The sequence below is a fragment of the Rana temporaria genome, chromosome 1, assembly GCF_905171775.1.
Source record: "Rana temporaria chromosome 1, aRanTem1.1, whole genome shotgun sequence".
Classification (NCBI taxonomy): Eukaryota; Metazoa; Chordata; class Amphibia; order Anura; family Ranidae; genus Rana; species Rana temporaria.
This window is the reverse complement of record NC_053489.1, coordinates 414,858,340-414,884,939: the sequence shown is the minus strand read 5'-3', so window position 1 is coordinate 414,884,939 and position 26,600 is coordinate 414,858,340. Positions and strand designations below refer to the sequence as shown.

General features: G+C 46.7%; 1 protein-coding gene across 3 annotated transcripts in view; it reads left to right on the top strand.

Annotated features, from left to right (window-relative positions):
* The window catches only part of CENPC (centromere protein C), a 230,583-nt gene that overhangs the window by 15,084 nt on the left and 188,899 nt on the right, over positions 1–26,600 (top strand). For all 3 annotated transcript variants that reach the window (XM_040324693.1, XM_040324684.1, XM_040324677.1), the window contains exons 3-5: positions 4,769–4,842; positions 7,886–7,968; positions 9,684–9,744. In XM_040324693.1, coding sequence (XP_040180627.1) covers positions 4,769–4,842; positions 7,886–7,968; positions 9,684–9,744 — 218 coding nt within the window. The remainder of the gene's footprint in view (positions 1–4,768; positions 4,843–7,885; positions 7,969–9,683; positions 9,745–26,600) is intronic.

Sequence of the window (26,600 nt, the reverse complement as noted above, 5' to 3'; positions counted from 1 at the left end):
AGGACATTAGAAACCTAATTGCTAGAAAGATCAATCAAAATTGGTAGGTCCATTGCAGACATGTATCGGCATCATAAAGGCTCGACGCGTTTCGTGTATAGACACTCTTCAGGGGCAGATGCTTGAGTATATCTATGGAATATATAATAAAATAGAAATGAGTCTAGTTGTAGCTGGAAATATCAGAAAAGGGCTCCCCTTGTAGCAGCAAGGCTGGTGCCTCGTAGCTTCTAGGCAGAGTGGAGCTGATTGTTTAAAGTTGGAAGTTATTTGGCTAGACTTTGGGGGTGCCACTGATGGTCTTACAGGTACAGAATTTAACCGCTTGCCTACTGCCTCACGCACATTTACGTTGGCAGATTGGCACGGGCAGGCAAAGCAACGTGTGTATATATACGTTGCTTTGAACCTGCCCCCTAGCGGGCGCCCGCTCCAGTCACCGTGCCGCGGGACCCGCAGACTTGATGTCTGTCGGTGTCCCGCGATCGGGTCACAGAAAGGCAGAACGGGGGAATGCATTTGTAAACAAGGCATCTCCCTGTTCTGCCTAGTGACACAGCACTGATTGTCTGATCCCTCTCATTGGGAGCAGCGATCAGTGATGTGTCACAGTAAGTCACGCCCCTAACAGTTAGAATCTCTCCCTAAGACATGCTTTTTTTTTTTTTTTTTTTTTACACAAGAAATCCCTAAGACATGCTTAACCTCTTTAGCGCCCCCTACAGGTTAATCTATTCACTGCCAGTCACATTTACACAGTAATCGGTGCTTTTTTTTATTTTTTATCACTGATCGCTGTATAAATGTGGTCCCAAAATGGCGCCAAAAGTGTTCGATGTGTCCGCCATAATGTCGCAGTCATGATAAAAATCGCTGATCGCCGCCATTACTAGTAAGAATTTTTTTTTTTAATATAAACATGCCATAAAACTAACCCCTATTTTTTAGTCACGCCTCCTTCTCGTTCGTCCATGATAGGCGGAACACTAAACAGTGTCTGCTGGGAAACTGCGTGTTCCACCTATCACGGAACAGAACGAGGAGGAGGCACGACTAATCAAGAATGGCCGCCCGCCGTATGACTCTGCAGTGCACGCATCATAATCAGATAAACAGAACGAGGAGGCAGCGTGACTTTTCCACAATGGCCGCCTGCCGTCTGACTCTGTACCATATTTGGGTACACAGTCAGGAGTATAGACTCAAGTATAAGCCAAAGGGGGGCATTTTCAGCCTAAAAAAAAAAGGCTGAATATCTCGACTTATACTCTAGTATATGCGGTACCACCAAAAGAGAGCTCTATTCGTGGGGAAAAAAGGACGTAAATTTTGGGAGCCACGTCACACAGCCGCACAATTGTCAGTTAAAGTGACGCAGTGCCGAATGGCAGAAAGTGCTCTGGTCTTTGGGCAGCCATGTGGTCTGGGGATGAAGTGGTTAATTCAAAATGGATTTAAATTAAGTCGATTGAAATCCCTAATAAAAAGGCTTGATTTAAATCTACTCGATTTAAATCGTAGTTTTTAAATAGCAACTGTCAAATCTGTTCCCCAGCGGCTCCTCCTCTGACCTGTTGACTCACCGATGGTCCCATGCACTTTAATGGGAAGGCTGGTGATGCGGATGTGACACAACAAGGTGAGGGACGTGGTGGCAGCAGGTGAGCGAATGCCCGCTAACAGGCGCTGCCATGATGGATCTGAAATGACAGGTTCTCTTTAAATGTAAGGACGTATTCTTGCTGGTAGTTAGTCTTTTTAATATTTGGAAACAAAATTAAGGTTTCCTATTTGAATTAATAAGCTGTCAGGTTAGTAAAAAAGCGATATCGGAACCAGCAATTATCGGATGTTTTTTCACCTTAACCGGTTGCCGACCGCCGCACGACTGTACGTCCACAGAATGGCACTTACAGGCATATGGGCGTACATGTATGTCCATGCCTTCTAGCGGGTCTGGGTTCCGATCGGGACCCCCCCCCCCCCCCCCCCACGTGCGGCGGTCGGTAAGTGGTCGGGAGCGATCCGGGATGAGGGGGCGGCTGTTCGTTTTTGTCCGCCCCCTCACGATCGCTCCCAGCCAATCCGCTTCCTCCCCTGCCTGAACTGTAAACACAGGCAAGGAGGAAGTGATGTCACCTCTCCTCCCGCCGGTATTTTCGTCCGGCGGAGAAGAGGAGACATCACACAGTGAGTAGTACAAGCACTACACTGACACACAGACACATAGGCACACAAATCCCCCCCAGCCCCCTGTCACAGTGTCACTAAATAGCAGTGATCATTTATTTACTGATCACTGCATTTAGTGTCAGTTTGACAGGCAGTTAGTGTCAGGCAGTTAGTGTTAGGTCCAGGGTAGCCCCCTACCCCCCCAATAAAGGTTTTAACCCCTTGATCACCCCCTAGTTAACCCTTTCACCCCCTTTTGCCAGCGTCACTAAGCGATCGTTTTTTCTGATCGCTGTATTAGTGTCGCTGGTGCCGCTAGGTGAAAGGGTTAACTCTAGGGGCAATCAGGGGTTAAAACCTTTATTAGGTACCCCCATACATTTTCTAATAAAGGTTTTAACCCCTTGATCACCCCCTAGTTAACCCTTTCACCCCCTATTGCCAGTGTCACTAAGCGATCGTTTTTCTGATCGCTGTATTAGTGTCGCTAGTGCCGCTAGGTAGCTAGTTATTTTTGGAGGTTGGTGGCACAGATTGGGACTGTAGGGGCACTGATGGGTAGTGTAGTGGCACTGTGTGGCACTGCTGGGCACAATGTAGATGGCACTCACTTCAAAAATCACTTCTCTCCTCACACGCTGTATTGGTGTGAGGAGAGAAGAGAAGACCTCAGGATGACCTTTTTTTGTTTTTTTTGTTTACTTCTCTCTGCTCCCTCATTGGAGGGAGCGATCAGGTGGTGAAGAGCCGCTATCATTGGCTCTTCACCGTGATCCGTGTTGCGTCGGGTCCCCTGGACCTTGCGAGCACGGACAATTCCGCTAAAGCGTCACAGGGGGCGCGCAAACGAGGAAGTGCACGAGGACGTCCCAGGGACGTCGTGTCACAACAACTCGACCGCGCTGTAGCAGTATTTTTGCGGTCAGCAAGTGGTTAAAGCAAACCCATTTCTCCTCCGTGTTCATTGTTCCTAAGATTTTATCCCAATTTATGCCTTCTAGCAAGGTTCGTAGTTTAGGGAAGTTGGCTCTTTTGAAATTCAGTGTCTTTGTATTACCCTTATGTTTCCTATTTGTGTGATTTTTTTAATACCGAAGCAAATTGACCTGTGATTGCTGTTTCCTAAATTGTCCCGTATTTCCACATTCGTGATCAGGTCTGTATTGTCGATAATCGGTAGATCCAGTAATGCTTTATTTCTAGTTGTTGCGTCTACCATATAAACCATGAAATTGTCCTGCAAGACATTTTGGAACTGGCGAGCCTTCGACGAATATATGGTTCCCTCTGCCCAGTCTATATCTGGATAATTAAAATCCCCCTTTATGATAATGCTTCCCATCCTTGCTGCTAATCTAAATTGTGTTAGGAGATCTATCTCCCCCCTCTTAGGGGGCCTATAGCATACTAGCTGTACACAAATTGCATTTAAATCATTTTTTTTCACACAAATAGAGCTTTCTTTTGGTGGCATTTGATCACCACTGGGTTTTTTATTTTTTTTGCTATATAAAGGGGAAAAAGACACAAAAATCGGTAGCAAAAAACATTTTCTACTTTCTGTTATAAAACCTATCCAATAAAATTAAATTTCTTCATAAATTTAGGCCAAAATGTAGTCTGCTACATGTCTTTGATAAAAAATAAAATAAAAATCCCAATATTGGTATCTACTCTGGGACTGATCGTTCTATACAGGTCTAGTGAAAAGAAAGGTGAAATTCAACTTTAAATGGAGAAGAAGAATATGGAGTTAGTTAGAGCAAACTTGGGGTTTATAAGGGGATATACAGAGGGGGAAAAAACAAAACTTTTTTTTTTTTTTTTTTTTTACTAGTCAATATTCCTTTTTATCTTGGGTATGAAGCAGTGTTTATAGACACTGATTCAAGCTCGTTTTTGACAGCTGCAGCTGCTGACGCCTTCTCTGAGTACACAGCAACCCCAGGTTTGGTTTATTCAAAGTCGACAATTACTGTATACTGGGAGGGGGATCCCAGCACGAGGGCAGAGACACTGGACGTGGGTGCATTCTTGTCTGGATCTAGTTATGCAGCTAGCCCAAGCTATTGTACTGATTCCACTGAAGTAGATTCTGGCTATGCATGATGTTTCATAACCATTGAGTAACTGCATCCTCTAGTGCAGGGGTGCGTGGGCCAGATGTGGACCTTTGCTTGCCTTTATCTGGCTCTTGAGGCACTATTCCTCCCACTGATATGAGCAATATTCCTCCAACTGATGACAACAATGGGGCACCATATCTGCCACCGTTACCATTGATGGGATACTTCTCCTCCTCCTATTGACCAACAACACTAGGGCCATATTTATTTTCACTAATGCTGGGCCCATGACATCTATTGCCCTTGCTGGCCACAATCCGGCCCGCCTAAAGTCTGAAAGACAATAAACTGGCCCTTTGTTTGAAAAGTTTGCAGACCCCTGCTCTAGTGGGCTCTTCAGCTGAAAGAACACATGATGGCTTGCCAGCTAATGGTCTGCATCCAGCAACAGTTGTAAGAGGGCCAAAGTGTCATATTGTCTTATAGACAGTGTATTAATGCTTATAACTTACTTTGATATTTTCATACAGATCTAAAGATTTACCTGAATTTCAGCCTGGGAGGAATGTATTGTCTGCAATAAAGGATTATTTTCATGAAACCAGTAAGTTGCATAACCACTTATAGTGCATGTAAAGGTTTACAAATTGTGTAATGTTGCTATATAGCAGGGGTATGCAATTAGTGGACCTCCAGCTGTTGCAAAACTACAAGTCCCATCATGCCTCTGGGCGTCGCCCTTGTGGCTGTCAGTCTTGCTTTGCCTCATGGGACTTTTAGTTCTGCAACAGCTGGAGGTCCGCTAATTGCAAATCCCTGCTATATAGAAAAGATCAGGGCATTATAATTTTATTTGAAAGTATATGTATTTAATGCAACTCCTTTATTTAGGGGAGTAAAAAGCCAAAACATTTTGCTTGGATAGAGTGAAGATTTTTGTTTTCTGTGTCCTGGAGGTACAATAGGAATTAAGAGGAAACCTTTTGCTGACTAGCTTCTAATAGAACTGGTATTGCCATTAGGAGATTTCTGCTAAACTCTAACTGATGGCTATAACATTTTGGATTTTCTATCACTTTCCGTCCCGGTGGCAGTGGTCAACAAGACAAATAGAGAGGGTGCCTCTACCCAGTATGGACACAGACCAAAGCAAAAACCTATTGGTTTTATTTTAACCATTCTCTGCTCAATCCAAAACTTAAGTTTTCACTTCATATACTTTTTAACATTTGAGTTTCCATGCTATATATACACCTGTTCTTTTGTTTCATTGTAGGTTTAGAGCCCTTTCACACTGGGGTGTTGGGGGCGTCGGCAGTAAAGTGCTGCTATCTTTAGTGGCCCTTTATCATTGTTTTAGCTGTGCTTTTCGGTCGCTATTGGTGTGCTTTCAACCCCTGCTAGCGGCCAAAAAGGGTTAAAGGTGCCCATACAGCGCCGCTGCAGCGGTGTTTCGGGAAGCACAGCCCATTGATTTCAATGGGCAGGGGCGCTTTAGGAGCGTGTGTATACACTGCTTCTAAAGCGCCTCAAAGAAGCTGCTTGCAGGACTTTTTTGGACGTTTTGCCAGCGCACCGCTCCAGTGTGAAAGCACTTGGGCTTTCACGCTGGAGTGACAGGTGAGGCACTATTTTTAGGGCTATAGTTCCTGTAAAGCGTCTGTGTGAAAGGGATCTTACTGTGTATAAACCAAACTGTCTTGAAAAACAGATGGTGTGGTTGGACAGCACTCTTGTAGTACAAGCACGCCTTCTTTTGCTTTTGAAGTGCAAGCTACTGGCGTTTGGCAAAAATCCAGGTTTCCGCATCCTAGGAAGTAATGTAGTCAAAAGCAGCCACAACAGTGTTTGGTTGTGCACAGCCTTTCTTAAGTAAAAAATGTGTCTATTTAAAGTATTAAAAATGACCATTTCTAAAGTGGGAATGCTTGTTTAATTTAACTAACTACTAAACCCACAACAGTAAAATCAGTCTGTATATGTATTTGCATTATGTAAAAAGGCTGTTTTGATCTTGTCTTCTCTGATCCTCCCCTTATTCCACTGACTCCAAAACGGGTCTGGATAAGACCGAGTCTATAGAGGCACCCTGCATTTGCTCAGTTTGGTGTGTATTGCTAGAGAGGTTTTTTTTTTTTCTTGGGAGAGTGTATGTGATCAGCACGGGTCCATTCTGCACTGTGCAGACAGCGTCAGGGGTCCTGGATCCTGATAGGACAGCCTAGTGCAGTAAGAAAACTCCTCCTACAAGCTTTAACCAGGAACTGATAGAAGTCACAAGACTGCTATATACTGTTAATAGGAAAAGGTGTTATGCAGTTTATATTTACTAAAACGATTGTGTTTCCATGTTCTGTGTACTGTGGGAGACCAGATATAGTGAATGCAGGGTCCTGGGTTTAGTAAAATTTTAGTAAGAGTCTGATCATCCACAAGGCAACAAAGACAGAAGTCTAGGATGTAGGGGATGTTCAGAGAGCCCAGCCACAATCTTCTTGCCTCTGCAGTAAACAGTGGGGATGGCACATTTGGTTAAAGATGTGTAACTTCTTACAAGTACACAAAATGCTTTGTTACTACTGGTTCATGCTGGTACACCCCCAATCTTGCAACTCCCATGAACCATGTGAGTAGTGAAAAGGGCAAAGAGCTTACCTATCATTGCTGAAGCAGTTGAAAATTAACAAGCTGCAGAGTTGTATCGATTCGCTATTGCAGTAATGGCAAACCTTGGCACCCCAGATGTTTTCAAACTACATTTCCCATGATGCTCAACTCCACTGCTAAGTGCATGAGCATCATGGGAAATGTAGTTCCAAAACATCTGGGGTGCCAAGGTTCGCCATCCCTGCCCTATTGCTTTGCTGGTTTCACCACAATTCCATTGATCAGCTTCATGGAATAACCGAAGAGCAAAGTCCTAGATATATTTCTTTTTTTTAACAAGAGAGTCCCAGATGTTTGGGTTGGATATCAGAGTTCCTCTTTTCACTTCTTAAAGTTTCTGCAGAGTAACAGACCACCTGAGTTTTAGTAGTTTGCAATTCCGCAGAGCCCCCTCTGTAAATACTCAAGATCCAGTACAGTAAATGGCAGCATAGTTGTAGCTGAACTCGCAAGTTGTAGCATGCAAAAAAAAAAACAGACAATTATTCGTCCTATAACCTCATTGTGTGTACCAGGTATTAGAATTTCACTGGAGCGCCATCTTAGATGTAAATGCAAAAGAAAAAGGAATGCAAATACAAAGAAGCATGTTAATGGAAAGCGAAAGTGGGGTGACAGAGATTAGCTCATCACTGTAGGGCTTGCTCTTCACTATCCAGTAATAGGCTTGAGCTTGTCCTGTATGACCTGGGCTCAGGGGAAGTAATTTGAGTGATGCTGACCATCAGACTGATGTCCATCTGCAAAAAAAGTAGTGTGTGGGAAGTCTCTGGATTGAAGGTGAATAAATGCAGCAAAAGCTGGTGTTATTTTAGCTTTTATTGGGCTAATCATTTTTATCTCGTTTTTTTTGGCTGCTTTTAATACATTCATTGAGTCATTCCATACATGCATACACTTTTTTTTATATGAAACAGATTGGAATATATTGATGTAAAGTAGGAGCACTTACATAATTATTCTAACGTTTTCATCTGTAGGTGGTGAAGAATCGCCTGGTATTAGTAAGTCATCATTTTTTGCAGACAGTGAAACAAATATTAACATTTCAAGAAGTATGAAGGTAAGACAAAATATATGTATGTGGTGTTGTGTAAAATGTATGTTTTTGAGTGCGTAGTATAGCTGTTGGAACACTGGGTGCCAGACGATGTGCTCAAGTGTGTGTGTTGTTTTTTTCTGGGCATATTGGGAGGAGAAAGTGTAGTGGCAAAATGTTGGCAGTAAACTGCAGGAGCATTTTACCAAGCTGGTCGGGGGACATTGCATGTTAGCTATTAGTGCAAAAATCAGGATAAGAACCATCCTAAATTATTTTAAACTGGGCAATACACTCCTTGAACTAATGTGCTTAATTTTGCGTCAGCTAACACTATGCAGTATTATAAGAAAACACAGTGTAATGCCGTGCTACAGGAAGTATACTCTAAAGAGTAGACATAAAAATAAGATTCAGAGAAGAATGTCGTAGCTCAGAATCATCTAGGAGTGTAAAAATCTTAACCACTTAACCCCCGGACCATATTGCTGGTCAAAGACCAGAGCACTTTTTGCGATTCGGCACTGCGTCGCTTTAACTGACAATTGCACTGTCGTGCGACGTGGCTCCCAAACAAAATTGGCGTCCTTTTTCCCCCACAAATAGAGCTTTCTTTTGGTGGTATTTGATCACCTCTGTGGTTTTTAGTTTTTGCGCTATGAACAAAAATAGAGCGACAATTTTGAAAAAAAAAATGAATATTTTTTACTTTTTGCTATAATAAATATCCCCCAAAAATATATAAAAAAAAACAAAACATTTTTTCCTCAGTTTAGGCCGATACCTATTCTTCTACATATTTTTCGTAAAAAAAACCCGCAATAAGCGTTTGATTGGTTTGCGCAAAAGTTATAGCGTTTACAAAATTGGGGGTATTTTTATGACATTTTTATTAATATATTTTTTTTGGATTACTATAAAGATGCCACTGGCAGTGAAGGGGGTTAACACCAAGGGGCGGGGAAGGGGTTAAGTATGTTTCCTGGGTGTGCTCTAACTGTAGGGGGGGTGGCCTCACTAGGGGAAATGACTGATCTTCTGTTCATACATTGTATGAACAGAAGATCAGCATTTCTCTCCCTGACAGAACCGGGAGCTGTGTGTTTACACACACAGCTCCCGGTCCCCGCTCTGTAACGAGCGATCGCGCACGCGCCCCTAGTGGCCTGCGCGAGAGCCGACGTATAGCTATGGGCTCTCGCGCAGGGCAGCCGACCTGCCGCCGTAAAATGACGGCGGCTGGTCGGCAAGTAGTTAAAGGGGTTGTAAAGGCATTTGAGAAATGCTCACTTCCTGTTCTCCTGTTTGTAACAACACAGTAATGCAAGGCTTTCTCCCTGGTGTGGAGAAAGCCTCTTGAGGGGGAGGGGGCGAGCAGGCTAGTCAGGACACTCTACTTTGCAGATAGAGAAAGGAGCTGTGTGTTAGTGGGTGTCCTGACTTGCCTGCTTGCCCCCTCCCCCCTCAAGAGGTTTTCTCCACACCAGGGAGAAAGCCTTGCATTACTGTGTGGAGTTTACAGACAGAAGAACAGGAAATGAGGATTTCTCAGAAGAAATAAGGACATTTAAAAGCAAAATGGAAGGATGCGTTAAGTGAAGGAGGACTGCACTAAGGTAACGGAAGCTATTTAGGAACAAAAAATCGTACCTTTACAACCCCTTTTAAATTTAGCCTAACAAACCATACTAGTGGTAATATCGTTTTACAATCATACTTTCTTTTACTTTATTGTTTAGAAAAGAACAGATTCTTCAACAAATCCACGCATTTCTAAAGTGAATAGGCTCTACTCTACAGGTAGGTAATCCTAAAGTCCACATTTTCTCTGGCCCCAATTATTTGAGGAATGCCAATAAGCGCTTGATATTTTGTTATAATGCTCAGTATATACAATGGTCAATTATTAGTGTCATTTTCCAGAAAATACTGCTCCTTTAAGGGAGTGTGTGTGTGTGTGTGTGTGTTTTTTTTTTTTCTTACCATTTCAGCCCTGGAAGATTTTACCCCCTTCCTGACCAGAGCACTTTTTACAATTTGGCACTGCTTTGCTTTAACTGGTAATTGCTCAGTCATGCGATGCTGTACCCAAACAAAATTTGTGTCCCTTTTTCCCCAGAAACGGAGCTTTCTTTTGGTGGTATTTGATCACCTCTGCAGTTTTTATTTTTTGTGCTATAAACAACAAAACGGCGACAATTTTGAAAAAATAAAACATGTTTACTTTTTGCTCTAATAAATATCCCCAAAAAATGTTTTTTTTTAAAAAAAAATCAGAAATAAGTTTATTGTACAGAAAATTCAGTAACATAGATATACACAGTCAGATCAACAATAATTGCAGTTACAGGGGGAAAGTATCAGAGTACAGCTATATACAGGTATAAAGCAACTTTCCAATCAATACATACACACATAGTAAAAAAACAGATCCTCAGTCACTTATTGAAGCATGGAGGAAAAGATGTTGTAACATAAAGCACTGCACTTTATAGATCATAATCTAATAAATGGGATCTGACTGTGTTCCATAATATTAACCAGTAACCTCAGTGAGTAGAGGAATTAAACAAACTAAAAGAGGAGAGAAAAGGAAAAGAAATAACATAAAAAAGAAAAAAAGAGAGAGATGAAAAGAATAAGGGCCAGATTCATAAAAGAGATACGACGGCGTATCTCCTTATACGCCGTCGTATCTCTGAGATACGATTGTCGTATCTATGAGATACGATTGTCGTATCTATGCGCCTGATTCATAGAATCAGGTTACGCATAGATATCCCTAAGATCCGACAGGTGTAAGTGACTTACACCATCAGATCTTAGGCTGCGATTCTAGGCCGGCCGCTAGGCGGCGATTCCATTGCGGTCGGCGTAGAATATGCAAATGACTAGTTACGCCGATTCCCGAACGTACGCTTTGCCCGTCGCTGTAAATTTACGTTGTTTCTGTAGATACGCGGCGTAAAACTAAACCTGCCCTCTAGGTGGTCTAGCCAATGTTAAGTATGGCCGTCGTTCCCGTGTCAAAATTTGAAATTTCACGTCGTTTGCGTAAGTCGTCCGTGAATGGCGCTGGACGCCATTTACGTTAACGTTGAAACCAATGACGTCCTTGCGACGTCATTTAGCGCAATGCACGTCGCGAAATTTTAGGGACGGAGCATGCGCAGTACGTTCGGTGCGGGAACGCGCCTAATTTAAATGGTCCCTGCCCCATTTGAATTAGGCGGGGTTGCGCCGGGCGGATTTACGCTACGCCGCCGCAAGTTTACAGGCAAGTGCTTTGTGAATCAAGCACTTGCGCTGATAACTTGCGGCGGTGTAACGTAAATGGGATACGTTACGCCGCCGCAGCGTAGGGCAATTCTATGTGAATCTGGCCCTAAGAGTATTAATGCTGTAGTCTACCAATGTAGTCACATCACCCCCCAACTCCGTAGAGGAGTATTGCACCGCACATCACCCCCAGCACCCCACCATCAGCACCAATCACAACTCTGCCTCCTTGCCTTCCACCCTCCCTCTAGGCACTCTATCCCTGTAATAGTCTGTCCCTCACCAATTGGAGAGGACCTAATCCTGGAATGTCTAACCAAGGTTGCCACATTGAATAGAACTTCTTCAAAACATTGCGGTGTTAGTACGTTAGTTTCTTTATCGTACATCACGGGACACAGAGCGGCATATTCATTACTATGTGGGTTATATGGAGTACCTTCAGGTGATGGACACTGGCAATCTCAAACAGGAAATGCCCCTCCCTATATAACCCCCTCCCATAGGAGGAGTACCTCAGTTTTTACGCCAGTGTCTTAGGTGTTGGTCATGGTTTAGCTTGCCTCCACATCCTTGGGATTAGGTGAGCTAACCGGTTCTGTCCAAAGGCCTCAGCGCTAAAGTGGTCAGTAACCAGACCCCAAACCAATGGGATATAGCCCATAATGCTTTCTTTTTAGAGAGCTGGACCCTGGGCCCAGAACTTAGAAACCTTTGGGGGCCTAATGTTTCTGTTGCCAGAGTGCTATATGGGCCCAGGACAGTGGATCCTTCATAGGAACCCAGGGCCTGAAGGTCAATGCCCCACGGAGATGGGGGAAGATTGGGCCTCTTGCTGTGCAAAGTCCTGCGGCATGGAGCAGGTAAGTGAGGGGTAACTTGCGGAACTTGGTTCTTAGCAGGTTTTTCTGGGGGGTTCACAGGGGACATGCCTAAAGTTATGCGCTGCATCTGGCAAATTAAGTCACATGTCTTAAAGATAGGATGGCTTTATGTGTATTCCCCATAATAGGTGACCTCCCTGGTAGTATTGTAAACATTGAGAAAGAGGCCTGTGTGTGTGTGTGTGTGTAAAGAGAGCTGTGCTTACCTGCAAAGCCTCCAGGCGATTGCTGCCACGGTTCTTCCTCCTAGCCTGGAGACAGGACAAACTGCCTCCTCGTGTGGTCTCCTTCCCCCCACCCCCCCCCCCCCAGCCGGCGGGCGGGCGCGCGCGCGTCCCCGTGATATGGGCGCAATTTCGCGCCGTTAGCTGAGGGTGGAAGGGCGGGCCAGCATGTTAAAGGAAGGGGCGGCCCTTCCATTTGTTCTCAGCTCAGTGTATGCTGGAACTGAGAGAGGAAGAGACCAGAGCGGCAGCACGGGGCGCCGAGGACACACAGTGGCCAAAACAGATATTACAGTCTTCAATAAGACTGTCCTGGAGCCTAGAGTTAGGCTGTTCTTTTCTATCTCAGCAGTTTTTTGGCAATACTACTAAGGGGGACAGAATGTTTTTTCTTTCTTGGGTTTGAAAAAAAAAAGAAAAGAGAACCATTAAAGGGAAAGAAGGCATTTTTTATCCCCCAAACGGGTTTTTGGGCAATAACTATTTATAGTTCCAAACACCGATAAGTTAGCAGGCGTACCTCGGTATTGTACCATGGCATCTGGGTCAGAGGGTACAAGAGGTGGGGATTCCCCCAGAGAGTCTGAGGTCTCGGACAAAGTTATGCCGCTGCTTTCCCGAGAGGGAGCCTTGGTGGGACCATCGGGATCTGGGGCTGGAGCTGGCACGGGTCAGTCCAACCCTAGGGTGGTCACGGACGAGGTATTGTCCACCTCTTTAAAAGAGATGGAAAAAAGAATGGAAAAGATGATAGCCAAGGCTATGCGGGGCAGAAAACGGAATAGATCTCCGTCGCCCGAGCGTGGACCCTCAGAGGAGGAGGTCCTTTCCGCAGGGGAATTGGACGACCTCTTGGACAAGGACCAAGCAGGTTCAGGGATCGAGGATCCGGATACAGGGGAGTCTGGGGCAGCCTCCCAAGGGGAGAGCTGGTGGGTTCAAGCCTTAACGGACTTGGTCCATAGTGCATTCAACTTGCCAGTACCAGATCTCCAAGTATCGACTTTTTCAGCTTTGGGCTCACTAAAGGCGCCTCAAAACAACGCAGTTTTTCCGATCCATCCTCTGCTAGAGGAAGTTATGTTCCAAGATTGGACCAAGCCAGATAGAATCTTTTTACCACCTAAAAGATTCTCTGCCTTATATCCTATGGAAGATAAATTTTCCAAGAGATGGGCAACCCCGGCGGTTGGACGCAGCCATCTCATGTGTTAACAAATCTTTAACAGCCCTGTAGAAAACATACAGGTGTTCAAGGATCCGGTTGATAAACGCTTGGAAGCACTACTTAAAAGCTCCTTCACTACTGCAGGGGCAGTAGTGCAGCCAGCTGTGGCTGCGATTGGGGTTGCACAAGCATTATCGGATCAAACTAAGCAGATGCTTAAACTTATTCCTGCCCAGCAGGCAGAAGAATTTTCTGATGTCCCTAGGGCCATACGCTTTACGGTAGATGCGATTAAGGATTCTATCCAGCAAGCGTCACGTTTATCGTTATCCCTTATCCATATGAGAAGACTCTTATGGTTAAAGAGCTGGGAGGCCGAGCCCCCATGCAAGAAGCTCCTGGTAGGGTTCCCCTTCCATGGAGGACGACTCTTCGGAGAAGACCTGGATAAATACATTCAGACCATTTCAAGCGGCAAAAGTACTCTTTTGCCAACCAAGAAAAAGTTTCAGGGGCCTGCGTTTAAACAACAGCACTCCCCTGGGCAGGGGCCCTCTAATGCCAAACAGTATCGACGGCCTCCTGCAAGATCAAACTTTAACTTCAACAGCAAATCACAGGGACAGGCCGCTAGAGGCAAGAAGCAGTGGTTTCGCAAACCAGCAAAACCAGCCCCCAAGCCGACCTTATGAAGGGGCGCCCCCACCCACGAGGGTGGGGGGAAGGCTGCGTCTCTTTTCAGAGGTTTGGGAAGCCAGCATTCCCGACAAATGGGTACGGTCTTCCGTGGCTACGGGCTACAAATTAGACTTCCTAAAGTTTCCTCCTCCTCATTTCCAGGAGTCAAGGGTTCCAAACGATCCGGAGAAGGGAGCCGCATTAATGACGGCATTGAATCATCTACTCTCCCAGGAAGTAATAGTAGAGGTACCAGTCCTAGAACAAGGGCTGGGTTTCTACTCCAACCTATTCATCATCCCAAAGTCCAACGGAGATGTCAGGCCAATTTTGGACCTAAAGATGGTAAATGCATACCTAAAGGTCCGCTCATTTCGGATGGAATCCGTGCGGTCAGCAGCTGCCACACTCCAAAAGGACGACTTCATGGCATCCATAGACATAAAGGATGCCTACCTTCATGTTCCAATTTATCAGCCACATCAAAGATATCTACGCTTTATGGTGGCTTCGCGTCATTTCCAATTCGTGGCGCTTCCCTTTGGGTTGGCTACGGCCCCCCGGGTGTTCACGAAGGTCCTAGCTCCAATCCTAGCCAAGCTAAGGATCCAAGGGGTCACGATCCTAGCGTACCTGGACGACCTCCTAGTCATAGATCACTCGTCTCCTGGCTTGGAACGAGCAGTGGCCCTCACGGTCCAGTACCTCGAGAGGTTCGGCTGGGTCCTAAATCGAGAAAAGTCAGCATTCCAGCCCACAAGGCAGTTGGAATATCTCGGCATGAGGTTAGACACAGAACAACAAAGGGTGTTTCTACCTCTGATAAAGGTCAAAGCCATCAAGGAATTAATCCTACTGGTTCTAAGCAAGAAAGAACCGACTATTCGCCTATGTATGCTGTTACTAGGCAAGATGGTGGCCACATTCGAGGCGGTACCGTACGCCCAGAGCCACACTCGCATCCTGCAGGCAGCCATCCTGTCAGCATGGAGCAGGAGGCCACAGGCCTTGGATATCCCTTTGCCGCTCTCATCAAGAGTCCGACAAAGTCTGTGTTGGTGGTTAGACCCTCAGAATCTAGTGAAGGGGAAGTCTTTCAGCCCAGTGGCTTGGAAGATAGTAACCACAGACGCCAGCCTGACGGGATGGGGAGCAATTTTGGATGGTTGCACTCGCCAGGGTACTTGGGCAAAGCCAGAGAGGCAGTTGCCCATCAACATCTTGGAGCTCAGAGCTGCTCGACTAGCCCTCAGGGCTTGGACGTCCAAATTGCAGGGGTTCCCGGTGAGAATTCAATCAGACAATGCCACGGCCGTGGCATACATAAATCACCAAGGGGGAACCAAGAGAGAGGTGAGCTTGATTCTCCTGTGGGCAGAGGCTCATGTGCCCTGCATATCGGCAATATTTATTCCAGGAGTGGACAACCTTCAGGCGGACTTCTTAAGTCGCCAGACTCTGTTGCCGGGGGAATGGTCTCTACATCCACAAATCTTTCAAACACTCTGCCAAAGATGGGGAGTGCCGGACGTGGATGTCATGGCATCGAGACTCAACAAGAAGCTAGACAGGTTCATATCCCGCTCAAGGGATCCGATGGCCTGCGGAACCGATGCGCTGGTTTGCCCTTGGCATCAGTTCAAACTTCTTTATGTATTTCCCCCGCTCCAGTTACTACCCCGCCTGCTGAGCAGGATCAGGGTGGAGCACATACCAGTCATCCTGGTAGCTCCAGCATGGCCCAGAAGGGCATGGTATTCACTAATCCTGAGGATGGTAGTGGGAGACCCTTGGACTCTTCCTCTACGGCCAGACCTGCTATCGCAAGGTCCGATCCTCCACCCTGCCTTACGGCATCTAAATTTGACGGCCTGGAAGCTGAATCCCTGATTCTCAGGGGTAGAGGTCTGTCTCAGAAAGTAATCTCTACCCTAATCAGAGCCAGGAAACCGGTCTCTAGGGTGATTTATTACAGGGTCTGGAAAGCCTATGTAGGCTGGTGTGAGTCCAAGCGATGGCTTTCTCGCAAGTTTACCATCGATAGAGTATTAAGTTTTCTCCAGCTAGGAGTGGATAAAGGACTGGCATTAAGCACAATCAAGGGTCAGATTTCAGCTTTGTCAGTGTGGTTTCAGCGGCCGCTGGCCACCCACTCGCTAGTTAAGACCTTCCTTCAAGGTGTCTTACGTATTAATCCTCCAGTTAAATCCCTGCTTTGTCCGTGGGATTTAAATCTTGTTCTGTCAAGTTTACAGAAACAACCTTTTGAGCCGTTGGCTGAAATTCCTTTGGTTTTACTGACAAGGAAGTTAGTATTTTTGGTCGCCATAGTTTCCGCCAGAAGAGTATCGGAACTGGCAGCCTTATCCTGTAAGGAACCATATCTTATTTTACATAAGGACAAGGTCGTTCTCCGCCCTCATCCTTCCTTCCTACCAAAGGTTATATCCAGTTTTCATCTAAACCAGGATTTGGTATTACCATCCTTCTTTCCTAAACCTACTTCCAGAAAGGAAGGGTTGCTGCATACCTTGGATATTGTCAGGGCCATGAAGGCCTATCTTAAAGCTACAGAGAAGATCCGGAAAACAGATGTGTTGTTCATTTTACCGGATGGGCCCAAGAAGGGGCAGGCAGCTGCAAAATCCACCATCTCAAGGTGGATTAAACAGTTAATCACTCAGGCCTACGGCTTGAAGGGGTTGCCTCCTCCATTATCATTAAAGGCTCATTCTACTAGGGCCATGGGCGCCTCCTGGGCAGCACACCACCAGATCTCTATGGCTCAAGTTTGCAAGGCGGCAACCTGGTCTTCTGTCCACACGTTTACAAGATTCTACCAGTTGGACGTAAGAAGGAATACTGATACAGCCTTTGGGCAGGCAGTGCTGCAGGCTGCAGTTTGAGACCCTCGGATTCCGGGGGCTCCCTTTTGAGTTAAATTTAAAATTTAAAATTATTTTTTTCTCAACTAAGTTGGATTTATTATGATTTGAGTATATCTCTAAATTAAATCCTTTTGTCTTTGGAAGATGTTCTCCCTCCCCTCATTGTAAGCATTGCTTTGGGACATCCCACATAGTAATGAATATGCCGCTCTGTGTCCCGTGATGTACGATAAAGAAAAAGAGATTTTTAATACAGCTTACCTGTAAAATCTTTTTCTTGGAGTACATCACGGGACACAGAGCTCCCACCCCTCTTATGGGGACCATTTTGGGAGGCATACTGCTTGCTACAAAACTGAGGTACTCCTCCTATGGGAGGGGGTTATATAGGGAGGGGCATTTCCTGTTTGAAGATTGCCAGTGTCCATCACCTGAAGGTACTCCATATAACCCACATAGTAATGAATATGCCGCTCTGTGTCCCGTGATGTACTCCAAGAAAAAGATTTTACAGGTAAGCTGTATTAAAAATCTCTTTTTTTCACGAATCAGTAGCCTATTGACCTGCTTTACCCATTGTTCACCCGTTGGTACTCTCGGAGTAATCCATAATCTTGCAATCTCCTTGCGGGCAAGATAGAGCGAGCGAAGCACAGCAATATGACCATTTGGCGATAAGTCGGGTAACTCCAAGGCACACAACTGGGTCCTGAATAACTGGTATCTGAAATACTTGAGATATAGTATCAAGGACATATTTCCAATACCTGAGAAGTTTTGGACACTTCCATAGCATGTGCAGAAGATCTCCAGTGTGTGCGTTCCATTTTGGACACAGAAGGGTGTCCCTGAGACCCCACTTGTGTAACCGGGCCGGTGTTCTGTACACCCTATGTAATAGATATAAATGGGACAGCCTCTGTGATGCAGAAACGGAAACCAAGGGAGCAGATGTCAGGCACAGCTCCCAGGCCTCCCCATCAATAGACCCCAGGTCACGTTCCCAACCTCTTCTACAGGGGAGTTTACTTGCATCATGTGTGGATTGGAGTAATCTGGCATAAACCCTTGATATCATGCCCGCCCTGTCATCCGTCGAGAGTACGTCCCTCATTAGAGGGTGCGCCGTCAGAGCAAACGGGGACAGTCTACTTTCACATTGTACAGCATGCCTTAGTTGTAGGTACTGATAGAATTGGGAGTTATGTAAACCAAATTCCTCTTTTATAACTGCAAATTACTTAAATACCGTGCCAGAGTATAACTGAGTGATATAGTGGATTTCCGCTGCCTCCCATGGGCCGAAACCCCTTAGTTTGAAGAGTTCCTTTAAAATATCTATTCCTCCAAATTGGAGTAAACTGACAGACTGTTTTAACTTTAAAAATGGATCTCACATATTCCCATAATTTATTCAGTAGACTAACGGTAGGAAGGGTAGTAGGGATTTGAGTGAGGCCTGCTTCTAGATATACCAAAGCTGGGAGATCCGAATCCACAGGGACTATCAGGGACCTAATCTGGTGAGAGTCATCCACCACCCCCCAATTACCTAGATGCTGGAGCTGCGACGCTATAAAGTAGAACCTAGAACCTAGAATGTGGAACCGCCATACCACCCTGGTCCTTCGCAAGTTGCAAAGAGCACAAACTGATACGAGCCGGCCCACCGCCCCATATCAACTCCCTAAACTGGGTATCTATGCGGGTGAACCACCTGTGGGTCATCCAAATCGGGGAATTGTGAAAAATATAGAGAAGTTGAGGCGCCCATATCATCTTAATTAAATTAACTCTTCCGGTAACAGAGAGTGGCAGTTTCCTCCGGGCATCTCGCCATGCACCCCTGGGTGAGTATTGGTGTCCGCAGCCAGTGTTCTGGAGAAGAGCTTTTCCGCTCCCTCCCTATGCTTCTCCTTGGCCATGCGCTGGGCCTGAGCGCCATCTTGGTGAGCCATGCTGTCTGCGGACCGGGCCGCAGATTGTTTCCTAGCAGCCGACATTCGACTCGATCCGGGGGACAGAAGGTATCGGAGTGACCGGGGGACCTTCCTGCAGCAAGCGGGCGTGAAAAGCAGGTAAGACGGGTGGTATGCAGGATAGATTACAGGAGATTCGGTGGAGAGGAGCTGAAAGTGCGTCCGGCTACATCCGCTGCCTGGCCACGCCCCCCAAAAAATGTTTTTAAAAAACAAATTTCTTTATCAGTTTAGGCCAATATATATTTTTCAACATATTCTTGTTAAAAAAAAAAAAAAAAACCTAATAAGCGTATATTGATTGGTTTGCGCAAAAGTTATAGCATCTGCACACTGGGAAAAATTTACTAGTAATGGCGGCGATCTGTGATTTTTTTTTTTTTATCGGGATTGCGACATTGCAGTAGACAGATTGGACACTTTTGACACATTTTCGGGACCATTGACATTTATACAGCAATCTGTGCTATAAAAATGCACTGATTACTGTGTACATGTCACTGGTAGGGAAGGGGTTAACACTAATGTGTGATCAAGGGGTTAAATGTGTGTTCCCTCACTGTTCTAACTGTATGGGGATAGGACTGAGTAAGGCCCCTTTCACACTGAGGAGTTTTTCAGGCGGCATAGCGCTAAAAATAGCGCCTAAATACCGCCTGGAAAAACTCCTGCCCAGCATTCTCAATGTGAAAGCCCGAGGGCTTTTCACACAGAGGCGATGCGCTGGCAGGAGAGAAAAAAATCTCCTGCAAGCAGCATCTTTGGAGCGGTGAGAGGAGCAGCGTGTATACTGCTCCTTCACCGCTCCTTCCCATTTAAAACAATGGAAAACCGTGGTAATACCCCCCGCAATGCAACTCTGCAGAGGCGCATTGCGGGCGGTATTAACCCTTCGCCCGCTAGCGGGGGTTAATACCGCTAGCGGCCGAATCCCGCGGCAATTCCGACGGCATTGTGCCGCTATCTTTAGCGGCGCTATACCGCCACCGCACCTCCACTGCACCGTGTGAAAGGGGGGCCTAAGAGAGGAGACATATCGTTGTTCCTGTTTACTAGGAAGAAATTGCATGTCTCTCTTCCCTGACAGCACAGGGATTTGTGTGCTGGTGCTCATGCATGCAAGTTCCCCCGCTGTGCAGTGGGCGATGTACCCGTATGGGATTTTGCGCACCCATGCCACTTTACCAACGTATACTGGCTTGAGCTGGTCGGCAATTGGTTAAAATTAAGCGGGTGTGATTTCAGAGCGGCCCAGAGCCTCCCCTTCTTTGGCCTCCCGCCGTTGTTCCTCCTCTTCTAGGTGTGTCACAATAGGAAGCCCTTCTCATCATCCCACACCTGGGGGCTTGATTCGAAAGCCATGTGCTACCTGCAAATAGGGGAAGGGTGTTACCTCTCTAGGTGGATGTGTTTGAATGATCTGCGTCCTCAGGAGATCAAGGGTGCAGGCAATGGACAAGGCAATTAGTAGAAGGGAAGATATGGACAGCCGCACTCCAAAGGAACCTTAATGGTTGTCTTTATTTAAAAGGATAAATGCACTACAAATCACAGCAAAGAAATATAGGGATGAGCATCTGACGCGTTTCGCACTATTGATTAGTGCTTAGTCATGAGCTGCTCATCCCTATATTTCTTTGCTGTGATTTGTAGTGCATTTATCCTTTTAAATAAAGACAACCATTAAGGTTCCTTTTGGAGTGTGGCTGTCCATATCTTCCCTTCTACTAATTGCCATGCGCTACCTGCACCCATAGACAGACCACAGCTTTGCCCCTGCTTCCGACTCCCTCGTCAAAGGATTTGACTGACAGCAGGAGCCATTGGGCTTTGCTTGTGACACTTTCCATGTCTATAGTGATTTGGTCACCTCTGGCTACCTGTCGCTCTTATCCGCACCAACTGCTTGGGTTTGTGAGTACATGAAACATTGCCTCACTTTGGGCTTGTTTTCTGCAACATGTCTTTGGAATGATACACAGAGTACAGTCCTGCAACTTTAGGTGACCTCAGCCGATACTCCATTGTTGGTAGGAGCCTTTTTTTTTTGGTTTACCCAGAAAGGTTCCACAGTGTGAGGTTGAGACCATGCATACTTAAATTTTGGCTTTCAATATCCACTTTTTTTTTTTTTTTTTGACTAGTCTGTACACAAATGTGAACAAATGTCCAGAGCAGGGGTCTCCAAACTTTCTAAATAAAGGGCCAGTTTATTTTCCTTCAGACTGTAGAGGGGCCAGACTGTTGCCAGGAGTGGAAATTTTTCCTGGCATCAGTGGGAGTAAACCTCACATTTGGTATTAGGTGGAGGAATAGTTTCCCATCGTTGGTATCATTGGGAAGGAATAGTGACCTGTTGCTGGTATCATTGGGAGAAATGGTGCCCCGTTGTCGGTTGGCAAAATGTCTTGTCTCAGTGGGAGGAATAGTGCCCAAGGGCAGTATAAAGGCCAAGCAAAGGGCCACCATCCGGTCCCCAGGTCGCAGTTTGGTGACCACTGGTCTAGAGCGCTGCGTTATAGCGGTGATGTTAACTTGCAAGCATCTAAGCTTGTATCTTGCATGGGCGTAATGTCTGCCCACATTCATAGGATGCTTTGACTTCATGCTTAGCACACTGAGTATTCCTTAGAGGGGCATTTAATTTATTCACCCTTTTAAGGGTAGTTGTCTCTTTGATTCTGTCCTTGTCAGTATCATTCCCGTTACCTCTGTTAGTCAGTGTACACCTACCTCAGTGGTGAAGGTCTGTAGATGGTGTGAAACAACCCTATTGTTCATCTGCTTCAACAGTACCCAATAGTCATTCACAGTCTACTTCCTAATCAAACGGTAGATCTCAAGCCTAAAATCCTCTGTATATTCTGCTCAACCTCTCTTTTCCATATAGGCGGTCATCTGTTATCCTTCTGCATTACTTATGCCACTGTATCCTAGCAGTTTTTGGGCACAGCATCACCTGTAGATCCACTCTTAACATTTTTAAATAAAGAATGAATGCAAATCACTTACCCTATAGTGTGCATATCCTATCCTTGGCTGTACAAAAGAAGTGCTTGAATAGCAAGACAAGGATTACAAAACATACATGGGTACAAACAAATAAATAACCATTTTGATTTGCCCTGAAAAAGCATCCACATTAAAAAGACTTTAACCACTTGCCAACTGCCCAATAGCAGATCTACTGCTACAGGGCGGCAGCGTTGTGAGTTATTTTACGCAGCGGACCCGATCTCCACTTGCACCAACCGATTATTCTTTACACTGACAGATTGCCAGTCTGCCTAAGTAAACAAGGCAGATTGTCATTCTGTGAGTACAGAAGACATGGATCCTGTGTTTCTGTAAAGCAGAAACACCAATCCATGTCTTCCAGTAGTAAAAGCACCTCCCACACACAGTAGTAAAATGCTAAGCTAGGCACACAGCCCCCTGATGTTACCCCCATCCCTGCCTGTGTTATTAGTAAGTGGCATATTTTTAGCACTGATCACTGTATTCCTTTCATTGGTTCCCAAAAAAGTGTCAGGTGTCCAATTTGTTTGCAGCAATATTGCAGTCTCGATATAAGTTGCTGATCGCCACTGTTCCCATTTAAAAAAAAAACAAAAAAAACGAATCAATATATTGCGCTTATTGAGATTTATTTTACTAAAAATATGTAGCAGAATGCATATTGGCCTAAATTGTCAAAGAAATTAGATTGTTTTACATTTTGTAAATAATATTGATTTTTTTTTTCAAAAATTTTCCTTTTTTTGTTTATAAAAAATAAAAACCGCCACCAAAAGAAAGCTCTATTTGTGTGAAAAAAAGGACCCAAATTGTATTTGGGTAGTGTGGCACGACTGCAGAATTGTCAGTTAAAGTAAATTTTGAAAGGGGGGGAAAAGTTTTTCTTGGTGTCCGTCAGTAAATTTTGTAAATAAGTAATTTTTCTACTTCACTTATGTGCGCTGAGGAGGCGGCACTGATGGGCTGCACTTATGGGCACTGATCAGGAAGCGCTATTATGCCGCACTGATAGGTGGCACTCATGTGGTGCTTTGAGTGGACATTGATAGACATTCTGTATGTTTTTGCCGTTTTTTTACTTGTATGTCACTGTGTGTGTTTTTACAATGTGCTTGGCCGCCATTTTGCCGCTGACTGCCGCCTTTATTGACGATCAGTGGCCATTTTCTTGTAGCCCGCATGCTGTTTTTGCATGTCGGCGGCCATTTTGGAAGGGGTTTTTGCCTCTAGTGGGCAGAATAACGTAGCGAACGGCTCCAGCACACTTCCTGAGGGACGGCACAGCACAGACAGCGCTCTGGGCAGTCACAGCAGCAGTACAGCCTGATCCGGTGATGAGTCCTCTGGAGGGTCCCCTGCTCTCTGCTGCGGCCGGGAGGGTGGCCTGTGGGTCCTGCCTTGCAGTACAAGGGTGGCATTGGAGTGGGTCAGCATGGCGTCCGAACCGGAGGCTTCTCAACCCTGACATGCCTGAGTTAACCCTTAGTGCCCCTGTTCCTGCGGCCTCCATGGAAGCTATGACGGCAGTCCTTGAGGCGTTTGTTGCCAGGATTGAAGCGGCGAGTGGCCAGAGGGGGGGGTAAAAAGCGCTCCCTCCTCCTGCCTTTTTCTGGGGATGTCTCTGACACGGAATCGGGCCCTGCTACTGCGTCTGGCCCTGGTTCTGTAATGTCAGAAGATGCAGGCCTAGCCCACACGGACAGTGAGGATGACTCTGCATCAGGGTCAGCGCACGATAAGGCGCTTGTTGGAGCTCTTATCACTGCGGTGCGGCATACTCAAAATCTTAAAGGATTTGGCGGAGTCATCAGAGATGCCGGTCCCTTTTGGGTTCCTCAAGCCACGGTGCAGTGAGTAGCACTTGCGCCTCACTGCCACAGTGGTGCAGTGAGTAGCACTTGCGCCTAGCAGCAAAAGGTTCGCTGGTTCGAATCCCAACCACGACACCATCTGCCTGGAGTTTGCATGTTCTCCCTGTGTCTGCGTGGGTTTCCTCCGGGTACTCCGGTTTCCTCCCACACTCCAAAGACATGCTGGTAGGTAAATTGGATCTCGTCCAAAATTGGCCCAGTATATATGTATATATGTGTGTGTATGACTGTGTGTCCCTAGCGTGTCATGATCCTACGGGGTAAAAATGACCGCACCAGCCAAGCAGATACTGGCTGGAAAAAGCGCCCAGAGGCGATTCAGTTCGCATGCGTTGCGCTATACAAGTCATTCATTCATTCAAGCCGGCTCGCACCGCAAAAGTGTTTCCTTGTGTTCCTTATCTGGACAAGATCTTGTACAAGCTATGGAATCGGGCGCAGAAAGTTTTTTCTGTTCCAAAATGCTTTGCGGTCCGTTACCCGTTTGAGGAGGACTTTCTAAAAAAAAAAGTGGACCTCTCCTCCGTCAGTGTCCAGACTGAACAAGGCGACCACGTTGCCTGTGGAAGGGGCTCCCGCTTTTAAGGACCCCGCAGATATGAGAGATGAGGCTGTGGCCCGCTCCATGTTCACAGTGATGGGGTCGGCGGTGAGGCCGGTCTTGGCCGGGGCTCTAGTGTCAGACACTTACCGAACGGGCAAAGTTGTTACTGCAGGAGCTGGAGGCGCAGAATGCCTCTGAGGTCTGTGTGGAACTGGCCGACCAGTTGGTGCAGGGCCTAAAATTTGTCTGAGTCGGCCCTGGATACGCTTCCTCTGCTTTCCAGGGCCTCCACCTACGCGGTGGTATTACGCCGCCTTGTGTGGCTGAAGTGTTGGTCTGCGGACCAGTCTTCTAAAAAGGCCTTGGTGGACTTGCCCCCGCCCGTATCTCGGGTGGGGGGCCGGCTTCGCAAATTTGCGGCTCGGTGGAGGTCCCTTATTTCCGACCGGTGGGTTTGCGAAGTAGTTTCCTCGGAGTACAAGATAGAATTTCTCTCTTGTCCGCCAAACAGATTTTTTCCTTCCAACCTCCAGCTTCCTCCGGAACGTCGGGAGGCCCTGTTGGGGGCTGTTCAGGATCTGCTGGTCAGGGGAGTGATTGTGCCGGTTCCTTCACTGGAACAGTTTCAGGGGTTTTACTCCAATCTGTTTGTAGTCCCCAAGAAGGAAGGGGTCCGTCCAATCCTGGACCTCAAGGCCCTCAACTGTTTTGTCAAGGTGCAAAAGTTCAGGATGGAGTTGGTTCGCTCTGTAGTGGCGGCGCTCCATCAGGGGAATTTTCTGGCGTCCTTGAATATCAAGGACACGTACCTGCATATGCGCAAAGCACCAGAGATTTCTGCGCTTTTCGGTCGGAGAGGACCACTTTCAATTTGAGGCCCTCCCTTTCGGCCTGGCCTCTGCGCCACGGGTTTTCACCAAGGTGCTCGCTCCGATTCTGGCCCTGCTGAGGCAGCGCGGGATCGCGATTGTAGGATACCTGGACGACCTTCTCCTGAGAGCTTCTTCAGGCTCAGAGTTAGAGGTGGATGTGTCTATCACCTGCCAGACCCTCCGGGAATTCGGTTGGCTGCTGAATGTCCAGAAGTCAGTGTTGGTACCGACTCAGCATCTGGAATATCTGGGGTTGGTCCTGGATTCCTCAGAGGCAAGGGTTTTCCTCCCAATGAAGAAACTACAGACACTGCAATCTGCGGTGCAGCGGTTGGCGACCCAAAAGTGGTCGTCGCTTCGCTTTTGCATGCGAGTTCTGGGTCTGATGGTGGCCTCCGAGGCGGTTCCGTATGCTCAATTCCACACTCGAGTGTTGCAGAGAGAAATTTTGTCGCTTTGGGACAAGCTCCCTTCGTCTCTGGATTGCCAGATCCGGGTGAGTCGCCTGGTCAGGTCCTCCCTGGTGTGGTGGCTGACGTCTCCGGTATTTCGGACCGGGAAACCGTTTCTGCCGTGCCATTGGACAGTGGTCATGACGGATGCCAGTCTCTCCGGCTGGGGAGGTGTCTGGGGTGTCCAGTCAGCCCCGGGGCGCTGGACTCAGGAGGAGTCCCGCCTACCGATCAATGTCCCGGAACTCCAGGCGATCAGGCTGTGCCTCTCCAAGTGGTCTCTGGGTCTGCAAGACCATCCAGTTAGGATCCAGTCCGACAATGCCACAGCGGTGGCGTATTTCAATTATCAAGGGGGCACACGGAGCTTGGCTGCAGCGACGGAAGTCGATCACATCCTCCGGTGGGCCGAAGGGTACGTCCCGGCTCTGTCGGCCGTGTACATTCCGGGGGTACAGAACTGGCAGGCCGACTATTTAAGTCGCCAAACGCTAGACCAAGGAGAATGGTTGCTTCACCCGGATGTGTTTCAGAGCCTGTGTCTGAAATGGGGTACTCCAGATGTGGATCTTCTGGCATCCCGTCTCAATCGGAAGGTGTCACGGTTCGTGGCCAGATCAAGAGATCCGTGGGCGGACGCGTCAGACGCGTTGGTGGCGCCGTGGGGTCACTATCGCCTAATCTACACCTTCCCGCCTCTGAAGCTTATTCCTCGCCTGCTGCGCAGAGTGGAAGCCGAGGGGAAACCAACAATCCTGATCGCTCCGGATTGGCCGCGCCGTCCCTGGTACGCGGATCT